This window comes from Onychostoma macrolepis, chromosome 19 (genome assembly GCF_012432095.1).
Source record: "Onychostoma macrolepis isolate SWU-2019 chromosome 19, ASM1243209v1, whole genome shotgun sequence".
In the NCBI taxonomy this organism is placed as follows: Eukaryota; Metazoa; Chordata; class Actinopteri; order Cypriniformes; family Cyprinidae; genus Onychostoma; species Onychostoma macrolepis.
Window position 1 is genome coordinate 19500132 of NC_081173.1, and position 13451 is coordinate 19513582.

The window sequence follows — 13451 nt, forward strand, 5'->3', positions numbered from 1 at the left end:
CTTTATTACAGTAAAATTCTGTAAATTAAATTACAGAACCGCTACTGTAAAAATTACAGTAACTGGCTGGCAACCCTGTTAGTATTTTACTGTAAAATTTACAGGTAATTTTACAGAGGAATTTTGTAAAATGCAGCATATATAATATATTTTCCCAAATGCTGCCAATGACTGGCAGCTGAATTTTAAATGTAAACTATTAACTGCATAAGCTTTAATCAATTGTTAACTGCACAAAGTGTTGTATACTGCATAACGTAATTCAATTATAACAAAAATAATGACACTTGTTTGAAAAACAGGTCAAAATTTATTTAATAACTTTCAAATTTGCATGAATAAAGTAATAAAACAGTGTACTTTGTATTATATTGAACTCATTTATTTACAAAATGTTATTTTTAAATGGACAATTAAAGGGTTAGTTCACCAAATAAGTAAAATTCTGTCATTAATTACTCACCCTCATGTGGTTCCACATCCGTAAGACCTTAGTTCATCTACAGAACACAAATGAAGATTTTGATGAAATCTGAGAGCTTTCAGTCCCTCCATTGGGTGCAACGCAACTTGCACATTTAAGGTCCTTGAACTAGAATGTGCAAGTTGCGTTCTCAATGGAGGGACTGAAAGCTCTCAGATTTCATCAAAATCTTCATTTGTGTTCTGTAGATGAACGAAGGTCTTACGGATGTGGAACGACATGAGGGTGAGTAATGACAGTATTTTCAACTAACCCTTCAAATGTTTTTAAATTACTTGAAACATATAATTAGCAATCATATACCCTCAACAAAAGAAGAAATATGCAAACTGTTACTTTATAACCACAAGTTGACCAACATGGTCATAATAAAAATAATTATAAAAACCACAAAGATTCCGATGACTCTTCATCACTTCATGAACAGACCATGGCACCACAAACAACAAGGCCCCAAGTCCAACAAACTTCTGATCCAAAAAAGGAGAACACCACAGGATGCAAAAGAGTGGATAGAAATATTGCAAAGAACAGAGGACAATATATTAGATACATTACAAAACATAATGATACAGCCAGACACAGATAGAGAGAAGTCAGATACAGACAGAGAATGACAGATACAGTCAGATACAGACAGAGGATGACAGATACAGTCAGATACAGACAGAGGATGACAGATACAGTCAGAGGATGACAGATACAGACAGAGAATGACAGATACAGTCAGAGGATGACAGATACAGCCAGACACAGACAGAGGATGACAGACACAGTCAGAGGATGACAGACACAGTCAGAGGATGACAGATACAGTCAGAGGATGACAGACACAGTCAGAGGATGACAGATACAGTCAGAGGATGACAGATACAGTCAGAGGATGACAGATACAGTCAGAGGATGACAGATACAGTCAGAGGATGACAGATACAGCCAGAGGATGACAGATACAGCCAGAGGATGACAGATACAGCCAGAGGATGACAGATACAGCCAGAGGATGACAGATACAGTCAGAGGATGACAGATACAGCCAGACACAGACAGAGGATGACAGATACAGTCAGAGGATGACAGATACAGTCAGATACAGACAGAGAATGACAGATACAGTCAGATACAGACAGAGAATGACGGATACAGTCAGATACAGACAGAGAATGACAGATACAGACAGAGGATGTCAGATACAGTCAGAGGATGACAGATACAGTCAGAGGATGACAGATACAGTCAGAGGATGACAGATACAGTCAGAGGATGACAGATACAGACAGAGAATGACAGATACAGACAGAGGATGACAGATACAGTCAGAGGATGACAGATACAGTCAGAGGATGACAGATACAGACAGAGAATGACAGATACAGTCAGAGGATGACAGATACAGCCAGACACAGACAGAGGATGACAGATACAGACAGAGGATGACAGATACAGACAGAGGATGACAGATACAGACAGAGGATGACAGATACAGTCAGATACAGACAGAGGATGACAGATACAGTCAGATACAGACAGAGGATGACAGATACAGTCAGAGGATGACAGATACAGACAGAGAATGACAGATACAGTCAGAGGATGACAGATACAGTCAGAGGATGACAGATACAGACAGAGAATGACAGATACAGACAGAGAATGACAGATACAGCCAGACACAGACAGAGGATGACAGATACAGTCAGAGGATGACAGATACAGTCAGATACAGACAGAGGATGACAGATACAGACAGAGGATGACAGATACAGACAGAGGATGACAGATACAGACAGAGGATGACAGATACAGTCAGATACAGACAGAGGATGACAGATACAGACAGAGAATGACGGATACAGTCAGATACAGACAGAGGATGACAGATACAGACAGAGGATGACAGATACAGTCAGAGGATGACAGATACAGTCAGAGGATGACAGATACAGTCAGAGGATGACAGATACAGACAGAGAATGACGGATACAGTCAGATACAGACAGAGGATGACAGATACAGTCAGATACAGATAGAGAATGACGGATACAGTCAGAGACAGACAGAGGATGACAGATACAGTCAGATACAGATAGAGAATGACGGATACAGTCAGAGACAGAGAATAATAAAAGGAAAATTAGATCTTGATGTGTGTGTACTTACATTTCAGAAATTCCACTGAAAATCCATCACTTTGCAAAGAAGAGTGGCAACATGTGGGTTCACTGCAACCTGTTTCTTCTGTACCATTTGCCCGGTCGTTTTAGATGGCACTTTTCCTTTCGACTTCTTTGTTCCTCTCTCCGGATTAATACCTACAAAGCGTCTAAAGGGTCATGAAACAGACAATATGTAATTAAGATGCGTTTCTCTACTCCAGTGAGGACCTCCCAGAAAGTTTTAGATGTCCACTAATTAAACCACCTGTTTTAACTCATTAGCTTGCTGGTGTTAAATGAGGAGACATCTAAATCATTTGCCCTGAAAAATTGTATGTCTTCTCGAGTTGAGAAGCATTGTGTTAAAGGCCTCAACAGATATAACACATAACATATCTACATAGATAAAATGAAAGTTCTGATATAACATATCAACATATGTAAAATACTGGTACTGAAGTTGTTAGAATTCAACCATTACCTTTGAATGAACTCCAAGGTACATGCTGCCTCCTCCTGGTACTCAAGATTGAATATATAGTACGATGCGAACAGAGTGGCAAGGCCAGACAGGAAGCTGGGCTGAATGCCCTCACACACAACCTCGCCTTCAATAGTCAGCATCCAGTGTCCACTCGTCAAAGTGTCTCCTAAAACAACCACATGTTACAAGTCATTTTTAACTATACCATTTTTATCTTTCAGCTTTTACATTTAAACTATATTTTAATATGTAAGAGTACATGAACTCATTCTTTTAAACCAAAGTTAACAAGAGGCATTACAAACAAACAATAAGCAAATTAGAGCAAATGTCCAACTGAACAAAAAAAAAAACAATTCTATATAAAAGGCAAAAAACGACAATGGGGCAGAACATCAGTGTAATGTAATACTGGTAACACCGAGTACCGCAGCAAGCATAAAGCCAACAAGACAGCCTTACAAAAATACTCCACTGAAATTTAAATGGAGGAACACAACATAAGAAAAATCCTTAATATAGACAGAAACCAGAAAAAACAAATAAACAAAGTACAGAGGTACAAAGTACACAGTTAAAGTAGTAGTTACATATACAAGATTTTCTTTTCTGGTCAAGTCCAAGTTCTGGTCAATTAAGAGAGTACACTTACCAAGCACAATTAGTCGTGGGCTCCCAGGTATGGTGTGTGTCGCTTGAAGGTCAGCTGCTGTGGCGCACCTCTATAAAGGGGAGAAAAAAAACATTAACTGTCCATATAAACTAATACAAGAACATACAAAAACAAAAAAATAGTGGTTTTCAGCAATATACTTACATTCGCAAGAAGCAGAAGACCATCCAGATCCTCTCGGCAATGTGCCAGGATGAGTTTGATCACAAGGGGTCCAACTTCTTCTTCGCTGGACAAGATTTTCTTGACAACTTCATTTGTGGGTTTGCTCTTAAAGAAGTCAACGAGGACTTTACCATACTCCTGTATGGCTTGGTTGAGCCTTTTGTGTATGGCGATACTGGTAAGCTCCTCAAAATGTGCATATATGTGCTTTTGCACAAACAGGTATGGCCATTTGCTTTTGAGGTCTTTGATAGGAAGTACTTGTGTGTCATTGATGTGCTTTCTTTGCAAATAATAAGTTTCCTTCATTAAGGCACAAACATCACTCCTGTCAGCTCCACTTTTTCCATATCGCTGGTACAAATTCTCTAAAGTTTGTCTTTTTTCCTCAAGTACATCATCAGAATTTGCAAGCGGAGGCTCAGGCTGCCATTGTGTGCATCCGTATGTGGCTGTTGGTTCTCTGCATTGCATTCTCTCAGGTGTGTCAGTTACTCCACTGATCCGTCGCCTGCGTGATAAAGTATTATCTCTATTGACGTGTTCTACACGGGTTTTTATTTGTTTCAAGAGGGAGTAGTACCCAATTTCATTTTTTTCTTGAGTATCATCAAAATCAGAAAAGCTCTTTGGATACTTTTTGACAATTTTGAGAGCAACAGCAAGGCACTGTGCTTTGCTTGGATTCTTTTCATGTTTCCTAATTTCATCAACAATTATACGAATCATTTTGCGGCGATCTGGGGGGAGTGGTCTCTTTCCATTCGCTACTGCACTGCGCAATTCGGCATTTGGTTCCAAGGAACCTGAAATGACTCAGGCCAAGTAACTGCTGTGGTTGAAGAAAGGCTTGGTGGGCTAATGGTGTCTAATGTGACAGTGGAAGAAGGCGGAGGTATTGTTGGAGGGACATCACCAGATTGATTTTGTTCTCCAGCTGATAGAAAAAAAATATATCATCAACATGTCAGTGTTATGTAACTGTGCTAATATTCTGATCTATTATCAGAAAAATAAAATAACTTTTTACAGTGTAACAAAAAAATACTTTATACACACATATATATATACATAAACTTATACATATACAGAATGTAAAAATAACCTCTCATAAAGCTGTCTAGCAGTTTGCGAATCTGGATGGGCGGGAGTAAATCAGACAGGTCCACTCCAGGAGCTCCTCTACATACTTAAGATCATCTGTGCTCTCCACACCCCAGCTAAGAAGTCTCTGCAGCAACTGTTCCTTCTTTTCTTCAAGAAGACCAGGCAGCGCTTTGGAAATGACCTTTGTATTTCCTCTCCCAAAGTTGTAGACATCATTCTAGAGAAGGAAAAGAGTGGTGAAGAGCAAGCACTGACAGGCCACACAACTTGTACATGGGCAAGGGATAGTAGTCCAATAGGTTTTCTTGGCTGACACAACACAGCCTTTTTGCAGGTTTCTCAGATATGCAATGAAGGCCCTGATCAATGAGAGTTGAAGAGTTATATCTTTCTGTGATGAAGTTGACGGAATCTCCTTGAATGAGAATGGCTTTTATTTTGCCAAATACAATTCCATCATCAATTTGATCAAGCACAAGAAACATATTTTTTTTGTATTTAGTCCCTTTCACTTTTGTTTCATGTGAAATGAGTGTGCTTGACTGACAGTTAAGGTGTGAAACAGCTTCTCTAATATCATCATTGTAATCCGATGGGCAAAATTCTGTTCCTTTTTCAACAACAACATGGGGTGGGAACAGACTACCAGCACTTAAATAAGCTTGAAATAGCTGATGCCTTTCAGCAAGAGTAGAGCAAATGTTCTTGAAATTGTGCAACTTTCTTGAACACTGCTTGAAATATGTGTGTTTGCTTTCAAATCTGAGGGTCCAGAGACGAATGAGTGGCCCAAACTGGACTGTTAGTTCTGGATAATGAGTAACATAATGGTGTTTTGGCCTCAGAGGATGGTCAGGAAATAGTTTCTTTCGAAAATACATGTAGTCCTCAATCATTACCTTTAAGTAGGCGATCTGTCCTGAAGAAATGGCAGGGGCACAAATGAACTCAACCATCTGTCGGAGCTGCAAAACAAGTTGCCACACATCATTGTCAGCTGGATCCCTTATTTTATCTCCTATTAACACTGGTAGTAATCTCAGGAAACACCAGTTCTGAACCGCATGCCCTCCAAGTTTATCACTCCCAGCATTTATCTCACATGGCTTATCATGTGCATCATTACCTAGGTATCTGAATTGATTTACCCTTCTATTTAGATCCACATATGTAAACTGTTTCTCAACTCTGACCAGATGTTTAATGCATAGAGCCAAATCATAGGACACAACACCTTCAAACAGATCATGTCCAATGCATGGAGGCAAGCCAGGCTGGCAGACATGGTAATGTGATAAGTCATTGAAAAGAGAGTCAAATTTGACCCCTTTTTTCAGGTGCAAATCATCTGCTTGGACATTACCTATATATGACTGCACAGTCCTGCTTGGCCCCTTGGCCAGTGGGTCTGCCACAAATGTTGGTCGATCAATTTCACAGAATCTGCAAAAGAAGGAACTGGTGCTGAAATTTTCAACAAAGCCCCCAATAGCATGTGAGCCAAGATTGTCTCCGGCAATGGCACACACAATTGCTTTCCTAATCTCACCACTGGACATTTGGATACCACTCACCTCAAGGTCTTTGAGATCCTTTATCAGCTGCCCCATCACCATGTCATGTCCAAAGAACTTGAAATCTTGCTCTCTGCAAAGTAGAACAAGTTGCATATGGTCAGTGGTTGACCGATTATGAGGCAAAATGTCTCCTAAAGTGAGATAGACTGCCAGCACTTTATGTTTTTTTCCCTGAACCTAATGGATTAACAACTTCAAATGAATCCTGATAGAGAATCAAGCCCAGGGACATGGGATCTGACTTAAACAATGCATTTTCTGCAATTACTTTTCCATCCCAAATGTCCTTAAAAACATTGCTGTTGTGAGCCTGCAAACAGGTGTTGCTGTGCTGCTCCGCATGGACTCGCTCTTGAAAAGACTAGCAACTGTTTTTTTATTGGAATGTACTGGGCAAAGCATTCATTTCCAGCTTCATTGTTCCCTAAACAAATTGGAACTGGCTCAATGTAGTTGAAACTTTGCTTAAACACAGTTTTCCTCCTCTGATCCGTTTTCAATATCTGAGTGTTGCAAGTGTGGAGAAGATCATCCACTTTAATCTCATCTACCACTCTTTCTATGTCTGTCTCAGGAACTCCAAGTAGAATCAGTTTGTCTTTTAGTTTACACAGCAAATTTGACAGGCTGATGTCATGTATATCCTGGAGTCCTTCAACGATTGTTTGAATAACAGACGTAGGAAGCAACAACTTTGCCTGCAACTTCAGATAAAACAGGGCCAGATTTTTTAGAAACATGTGATCATCTACATGTTCTGGGCAAATCTCATCTACAGTCATTTCACTTGAGGCAGCAGCCTCACACCTGTCCTCAGAATGGAGCATAGACTCCTGAGTGCTTCCTTGGTTTTCACTTGTTCCCTGAACAATGGTTTCAATTAGACTGTGCTCTGTCTTTCCTTTATGACATCTTGATAAATGTGATGTGAATGTTGACAAGACAGTATATGTCTTTTTGCACTGTTTAAATGGACAAGATACTGCTGTGCCCTCTTTCAAATGGGTTTTTAGATGTGAAAAGAACCCAGTCAAGTCCTCACAATGCACAGAGCAACATTCAATGTGACAAGTCAAATCAGTACTGCAGAGTTGTGCCACAGCTACAGGTTGTCTTTCATTATGATACCGGTATGAGTGTGACTTAAATGCATTAAAGCTTTTGAAAACCAAACAGCAGCTAGCTATTCCACACTTAAAAGTTGCATTTGGCAAATTCCTGTGTAATTTTATGTGCCTTACATATGCCAAAACGGTCTCAAATTCATGTGAGCAAAACTGACAGATCATCTTGAACCTCATTCTTTTGGATGCTAACTATTCTTAATTCCCACACTCAGAAAACAATGCTATCTGGAGTCAGACATGGATAGAAGGAACAAGGCACAAAAAAGCGTGTGTAAGCTCCCGAAAAAAAGCGCGCATAAAAAGTATGTGGGACTTTAAATGCATTTTAAACAGTTAAATGCTCTACGTTTTACAAGCTAATTGGCACTATATCAGGTATAAATTCCAACTGACTCAAAAAAAGAACATTAATAAAATTTAAAAAAAAAAAAAAAAAAAATCACACTAAAATCAAAGACTAAATTACCGCTATAAATCACCGTTCTACAGCCGACAAGCCAACGAATGCGACAGCCACCTATAAGTAAGTTATCCTTATTGCTAACTGGAACTGCCCTCTCAACTTCCCAACTGAACTGCACAAACGCAAGTCAAGAACAGATTCGAGCAAGAACCCAGAAGCAAAACTCCAGAAAAATATTCTACAACTACAATAAGTCAACTCGTTTGTTTATAGGTCGGCGTTGCGCATGCTCAGTTCATTTGTTCAAGTGTCACAGCACTGATAAGGTGCCCTCTGCAAAAATACAAGTTTGACAGCCGAAAGACATAAACACAGATATCTGTAAATACCGTATTTAAACGTAAATAAATATTCGGTTGCGTTATAGTAATACATTAACTATACAAGGCAGACTTTATATCAAACAGATGTTAAAGTGTTCACATTACCTGAAGTAATCAAATAAAACAAATCCACTCCTCGCTGGTCAAACGCTTGGAACAGCACCATTCTCCCATTCAGCGACGCTCCGTGAGCGGGCTGACTGCGAGGCTTTAGCAACGCATTTTCATTTCTGCGGCCGAGTTAACAGATGACTAAGTTACCTGTGCAAATTTTACACCATAAAATAATCACGACGAAGTGTGCTGATCAACACGAAGTTCTCGTGAATAACGTTACCCACAGGTGTCACTGAATCATGTAATTCATAATTTAGGAACTCTATGTTCTACCCATAGATGCTATGAAATCCTACCGCGACCGCGCTGCTGAAACCCCGCGCAAGTCTCCTTGGAGCACAGCGGACGGAGGAAGCGTGAATCCGGGATTAACGTTACCAATATTAACCGCGAATGTATATACCTTCATATACTAGTCTATGACAGTTACTAAACATGAAAAATAAAAAAATAAAAGTCACTTACCACAGTTGTGAATCACTCTTCTTGCCGCTCCCAGAATCTCGACCGTTGAAGATCCCAAGATGGCGCTGAAGATTTGAAATTGACAGCAATATTCTGTAAATTTGAGTCAAACCGCCACGCGACCCCAGAATGCATTGCGGTTTACAGCAATATGCTGTATTATTAAAAAAACAGCCAGCTGCTGTAAAATAGTGCTGTAATTTTTACAGCAATTCATTACAGTGTAGAAAAAAATTAAGATGCTGAAAGGCAAAATCTGATGCAAAACTTCATATAAAATTGTACATTTGTTGTTTTATTATTCTGTTTTGTCATTTTATTTTATTTTATTTATAAATTTATCTGTTTACTTATTTATCTGTATACTTTAAAGTATTTCTTTCATTATCACATTCCGTTATCATTCCGACAATAACACGTACAGTGGGGCAAAAAAGTATTTTGTCAGCCACCAATTGTGCAAGTTCTCCCACTTAAAAAGATGAGAGAGGCCTGTAATTTTCATCATAGGTATACCTCAACTATGAGAGACAAAATGAGAAAAAAAAATCCAGAAAATCACATTGTACGATTTTTAAAGAATTTATTTGCAAATTATGGTGGAAAATAAGTATTTGGTCAATAACAAAATTTCATCTCAATACTTTGTTATATACCCTTTGTTGGCAATGACGTTTTCTGCAAGTCTTCACACACTGTTGCTGGTATTTTGGCCCATTCCTCCATGCAGATCTCCTCTAGAGCAGTAATGTTTTGGGGCTGTCGCTGGGCAACATGGACTTTCAACTCCCTCCAAAGATTCTCGATGGGGTTGAGATCTGGAGACTGGCTAGGCCTTTCTTACGAAGCCACTCCTTCGTTGCCCGGGCGGTGTGTTTGGGATCATTGTCATGCTGAAAGACCCAGCCACGTTTCATCTTCAATGCCCTTGCTGATGGAAGGAGGTTTTCACTCAAAATCTCACGATACATGGCCCCATTCATTCTTTCGTTTACACGGATCAGTCGTCCTGGTCCCTTTGCAGAAAAACAGCCCCAAAGCATGATGTTTCCACCCCCATGCTTCACAGTAGGTATGGTGTTCTTTGAATGCAACTCAGCATTCTTTCTCCTCCAAACACGACAAGTTGAGTTTTTACCAAAAAGTTCTATTTTGGTTTCATCTGATTCTCCCAATCCTCTTCTGGATCATCCAAATGCTCTCTAGTAAACTTCAGACGGGCCCGGACGTACTGGCTTAAGCAGGGGGACACGTCTGGCACTGCAGGATTTGAGTCCCTGGCGGCGCAGTGTGTTACTGATGGTAGCCTTTGTTACTTTGGTCCCAGCTCTCTGCAGGTCATTCACTAGGTCCCTCCGTGTGGCTCTGGGATTTTTGTGAGATCTTGCGTGGAGCCCCAGATCGAGGGAGATTATCAGTGGTCTTGTATGTCTTCCATTTTCTAATAATTGCTCCCACAGTTGATTTCTTCACACCAAGCTGCTTACCTATTGCAGATTCAGTCTTCCCAGCCTGGTGCAGGTCTACAATTTTGTTTCTGGTGTCCTTTGACAGCTCTTTGGTCTTGGCCATGGTGGAGTTTGGAGTTGGACTGTTTGAGGTTGTGGACAGGTGTCTTTTATACTGATAATGAGTTCAAACAGATGCCATTAATACAGGTAACGAGTGGAGGACAGAGGAGCCTCTTAAAGAAGAAGTTACAGGTCTGTGAGAGCCAGAAATCTTGCTTGTTTGTAGGTGACCAAATACTTATTTTACAGAGGAATTTGCCAATTAAATCTTTAAAAATCCTACAATGTGATTTTCTGGATTTTTTTTCTTCTCATTTTGTCTCTCATAGTTGAGGTATACCTATGATGAAAATTACAGGCCGCTCTCATCTTTTTAAGTGGGAGAACTTGCACAATTGGTGGCTGACTAAATACTTTTTTGCCCCACTGTATAACACAATAACACAGATTATGCTGTCATATAGTGCGTTTCAAACATGCACAGTCATGCCCTGCACCCTTCATAGTTTTCTACTCTTCGGAATGAGTAGAGCACAGTGCTGCTCACTTTCGAATGGATTTCACCATATGTGGCTGTGAAAGGATGGGAATGAGGTCAGAGGTGTGGATTGCTGCTAGGAGTGACTGACGGACAGGTGGAGCACTCTTTTGAATGTTGAATAGTTTTCTTAGCGGTAACCTCCTGGAAAGAGAGCAACATGTCACATTGTGAGAAAAGGTTGACAGCTTTGCCTCTACCGCTCATTTCTCTCTCTCATCTCTCATATGTTGACAAAGATGCCAGAGAAGGGGATGCTAGAGGGGGATGGGGTGTCAAACAGAGATTTCTAGGTTTCTTCCTCCTTTCCGAGATCAGAGGAAGGATGTGAGTGTTGGTGTAGCACCAGGCTTGCGTGACTCATATGCATCCTTACAGTGAATGAGGAACCCTGCTGGTTTTGTCCTCTCACTTGATGTCTCTCTGTCTGCCCTTTTGAGTTCTTCACTCCAAAATTCAGAATTTAAGAATAGAGCTGTTCCCTCATGATGTCAATTTGTAGGCCAACTGGGGAGGCTAATTTACCATGGATTCCCTCTGGAATTTCCTAATGGATTTTTGGAATAGTAGTTTTCAATTCATGAGCAAAATGAGGTCTGTGGTGAGCATTACTTGAAGAGACTTTCACATTTAATCTCACAGCATAAATTACACACAGTCATACCTCAAACATTAATTTTGAAAGCTGTATTAGCCAGCTACCAACAGTATAGGACAAATCTGACAAACTAGTCCTTTTCAGTATGTATGTTTGTAGAATTCATGTTTGAAGCATGACTGGGTGTTATTTATGTAAAATGTAAAAATGTATGTAAAAATTAATGTAAAAAATCTTCCATGTAAACCACAAACCTTATTTTACTAATTTAAATGATATATTTAGATATTAATACGTATATATTTTCATTCTATTAAAAAATAAATAAAAAAAATGGAATTTGAATTGAACTGACCACATACCACAGCATGCTGAATTGGAAACTGAATCCGCGTAACAGGAAACAAGAGGAGAGAGAGAGAGAGAGATTTAAAAAAGATCAACACTTTTTTTAGTAAATAATTTACATTTTGATTGTTGTATTTGTATTATTTTTCTTACTTTTTATTATGTAATTATTTGTATTAGTTAATCTATTAATTTATTTACAAAAATATAGATGGCTATTGTTATGTTAATCAATAACAAAAAAAAATACAAAATAAAAAAATTGTCCTGCATGAACATTAATATTAAAATCATCTAATGATTGTGAGTGCCGGTCCGTTGTTTGAGCATTTACTATCAAAACTGTTCTTCATGTATATTTCATTCTATTTAAATAAATAAATAAATAAATAAATAAAGAGTATTCTTTTCAAATTAAATTCAAATAGCAATTATGCATCCTATTTGCTACACTGTAAAATTGATTTTCATGATTATAGTACATTTTACAAGAAAATGCTATTTTTTTCAATTTCAAAATGTCAAAATTCAAAATACTTGTTGTTTGTTTTACATCCCATTTTTTTCTGTGTACCTCAATTCAAATTCATGTCAAAGTCAGTAACTGAATTAGAATTTTAATTTAATTCTCAATGACACCCATCCCTGTTGACTTAGACCCTGAATGTAGCTGAGCTCAGGATGAAAGTTCTTGTCCAAGGAAATCTCATTAGGTAAATCAGGAGTGCTCCAGATGTGTGTTTGTTTAAATAAACATGCGTGCACAGCTTACAAAAACACACTCCATTAGACACAGCCAATCAGCACTCATATACAGGATATTTACGTAACTCTAACGTATGTACATGCACCTGCAAAGTCAAGTTGCACGTTGCTTCCTTCTCTTGCTTTTATCCAACCCCACTCCTTGTTTTTCTCTGTTTTCTTTTCTATTGTTTTTTTCTTCCCCCATCCCCTTTGTAACATTCAAACCTCAGTCCCTTAACCAGTTCGGTAACACTGTACCATGTCCACATTACTGTTAATAGGTTAATTACAATACACCAATAGCTGTGAGTAATTGCTGGTTGCTGTACACAGTATTAATGACATACTATATAGATGTTGCTCACTACTAGTAATTAAGTGGGTAGTTATATACTTAATCTGTAATGTACAGTTAAACAGACACACAGTCTCAGTGTGAAGCAGTCACATTTTACTAATATACACTGAAATCCAGTTTTCATTCCAAATTAGAGATTCTAATGTGATACCAACATTTTATTCAGAAAATTTTGTTAAAAAAAAGTAATTATAAAAGCTCAGCATTTTC

At 38.7% G+C, this 13451-nt stretch overlaps 1 protein-coding gene across 6 annotated transcripts; it reads right to left on the minus strand.

Moving 5' to 3' along the window:
* Positions 1-821: 821 nt before the first annotated feature.
* LOC131525262 (uncharacterized) lies at positions 822-9270 on the minus strand. Of its 6 annotated transcripts, none has more exons than XM_058752648.1 (9): positions 9142-9270; positions 6644-6716; positions 6433-6512; positions 5969-6034; positions 5068-5286; positions 3942-4899; positions 3777-3846; positions 3122-3290; positions 822-2807 (listed from the first exon to the last, which is right to left on the minus strand). In XM_058752648.1, the coding sequence occupies exons 6-9, from the start codon at positions 4689-4691 to the stop codon at positions 2648-2650; spliced, it is 1149 nt and encodes a 382-aa protein (XP_058608631.1). In that variant the 5' UTR covers positions 4692-4899; positions 5068-5286; positions 5969-6034; positions 6433-6512; positions 6644-6716; positions 9142-9270; the 3' UTR covers positions 822-2647. The 6 variants fall into 6 exon arrangements, with proteins under 6 accessions (XP_058608631.1, XP_058608636.1, XP_058608634.1 ...); XM_058752653.1 differs by having other exon boundaries at positions 6433-6527; XM_058752651.1 differs by lacking the exon at positions 9142-9270 and adding an exon at positions 8665-8684.
* Between the last annotated feature and the right edge of the window lie 4181 nt (positions 9271-13451).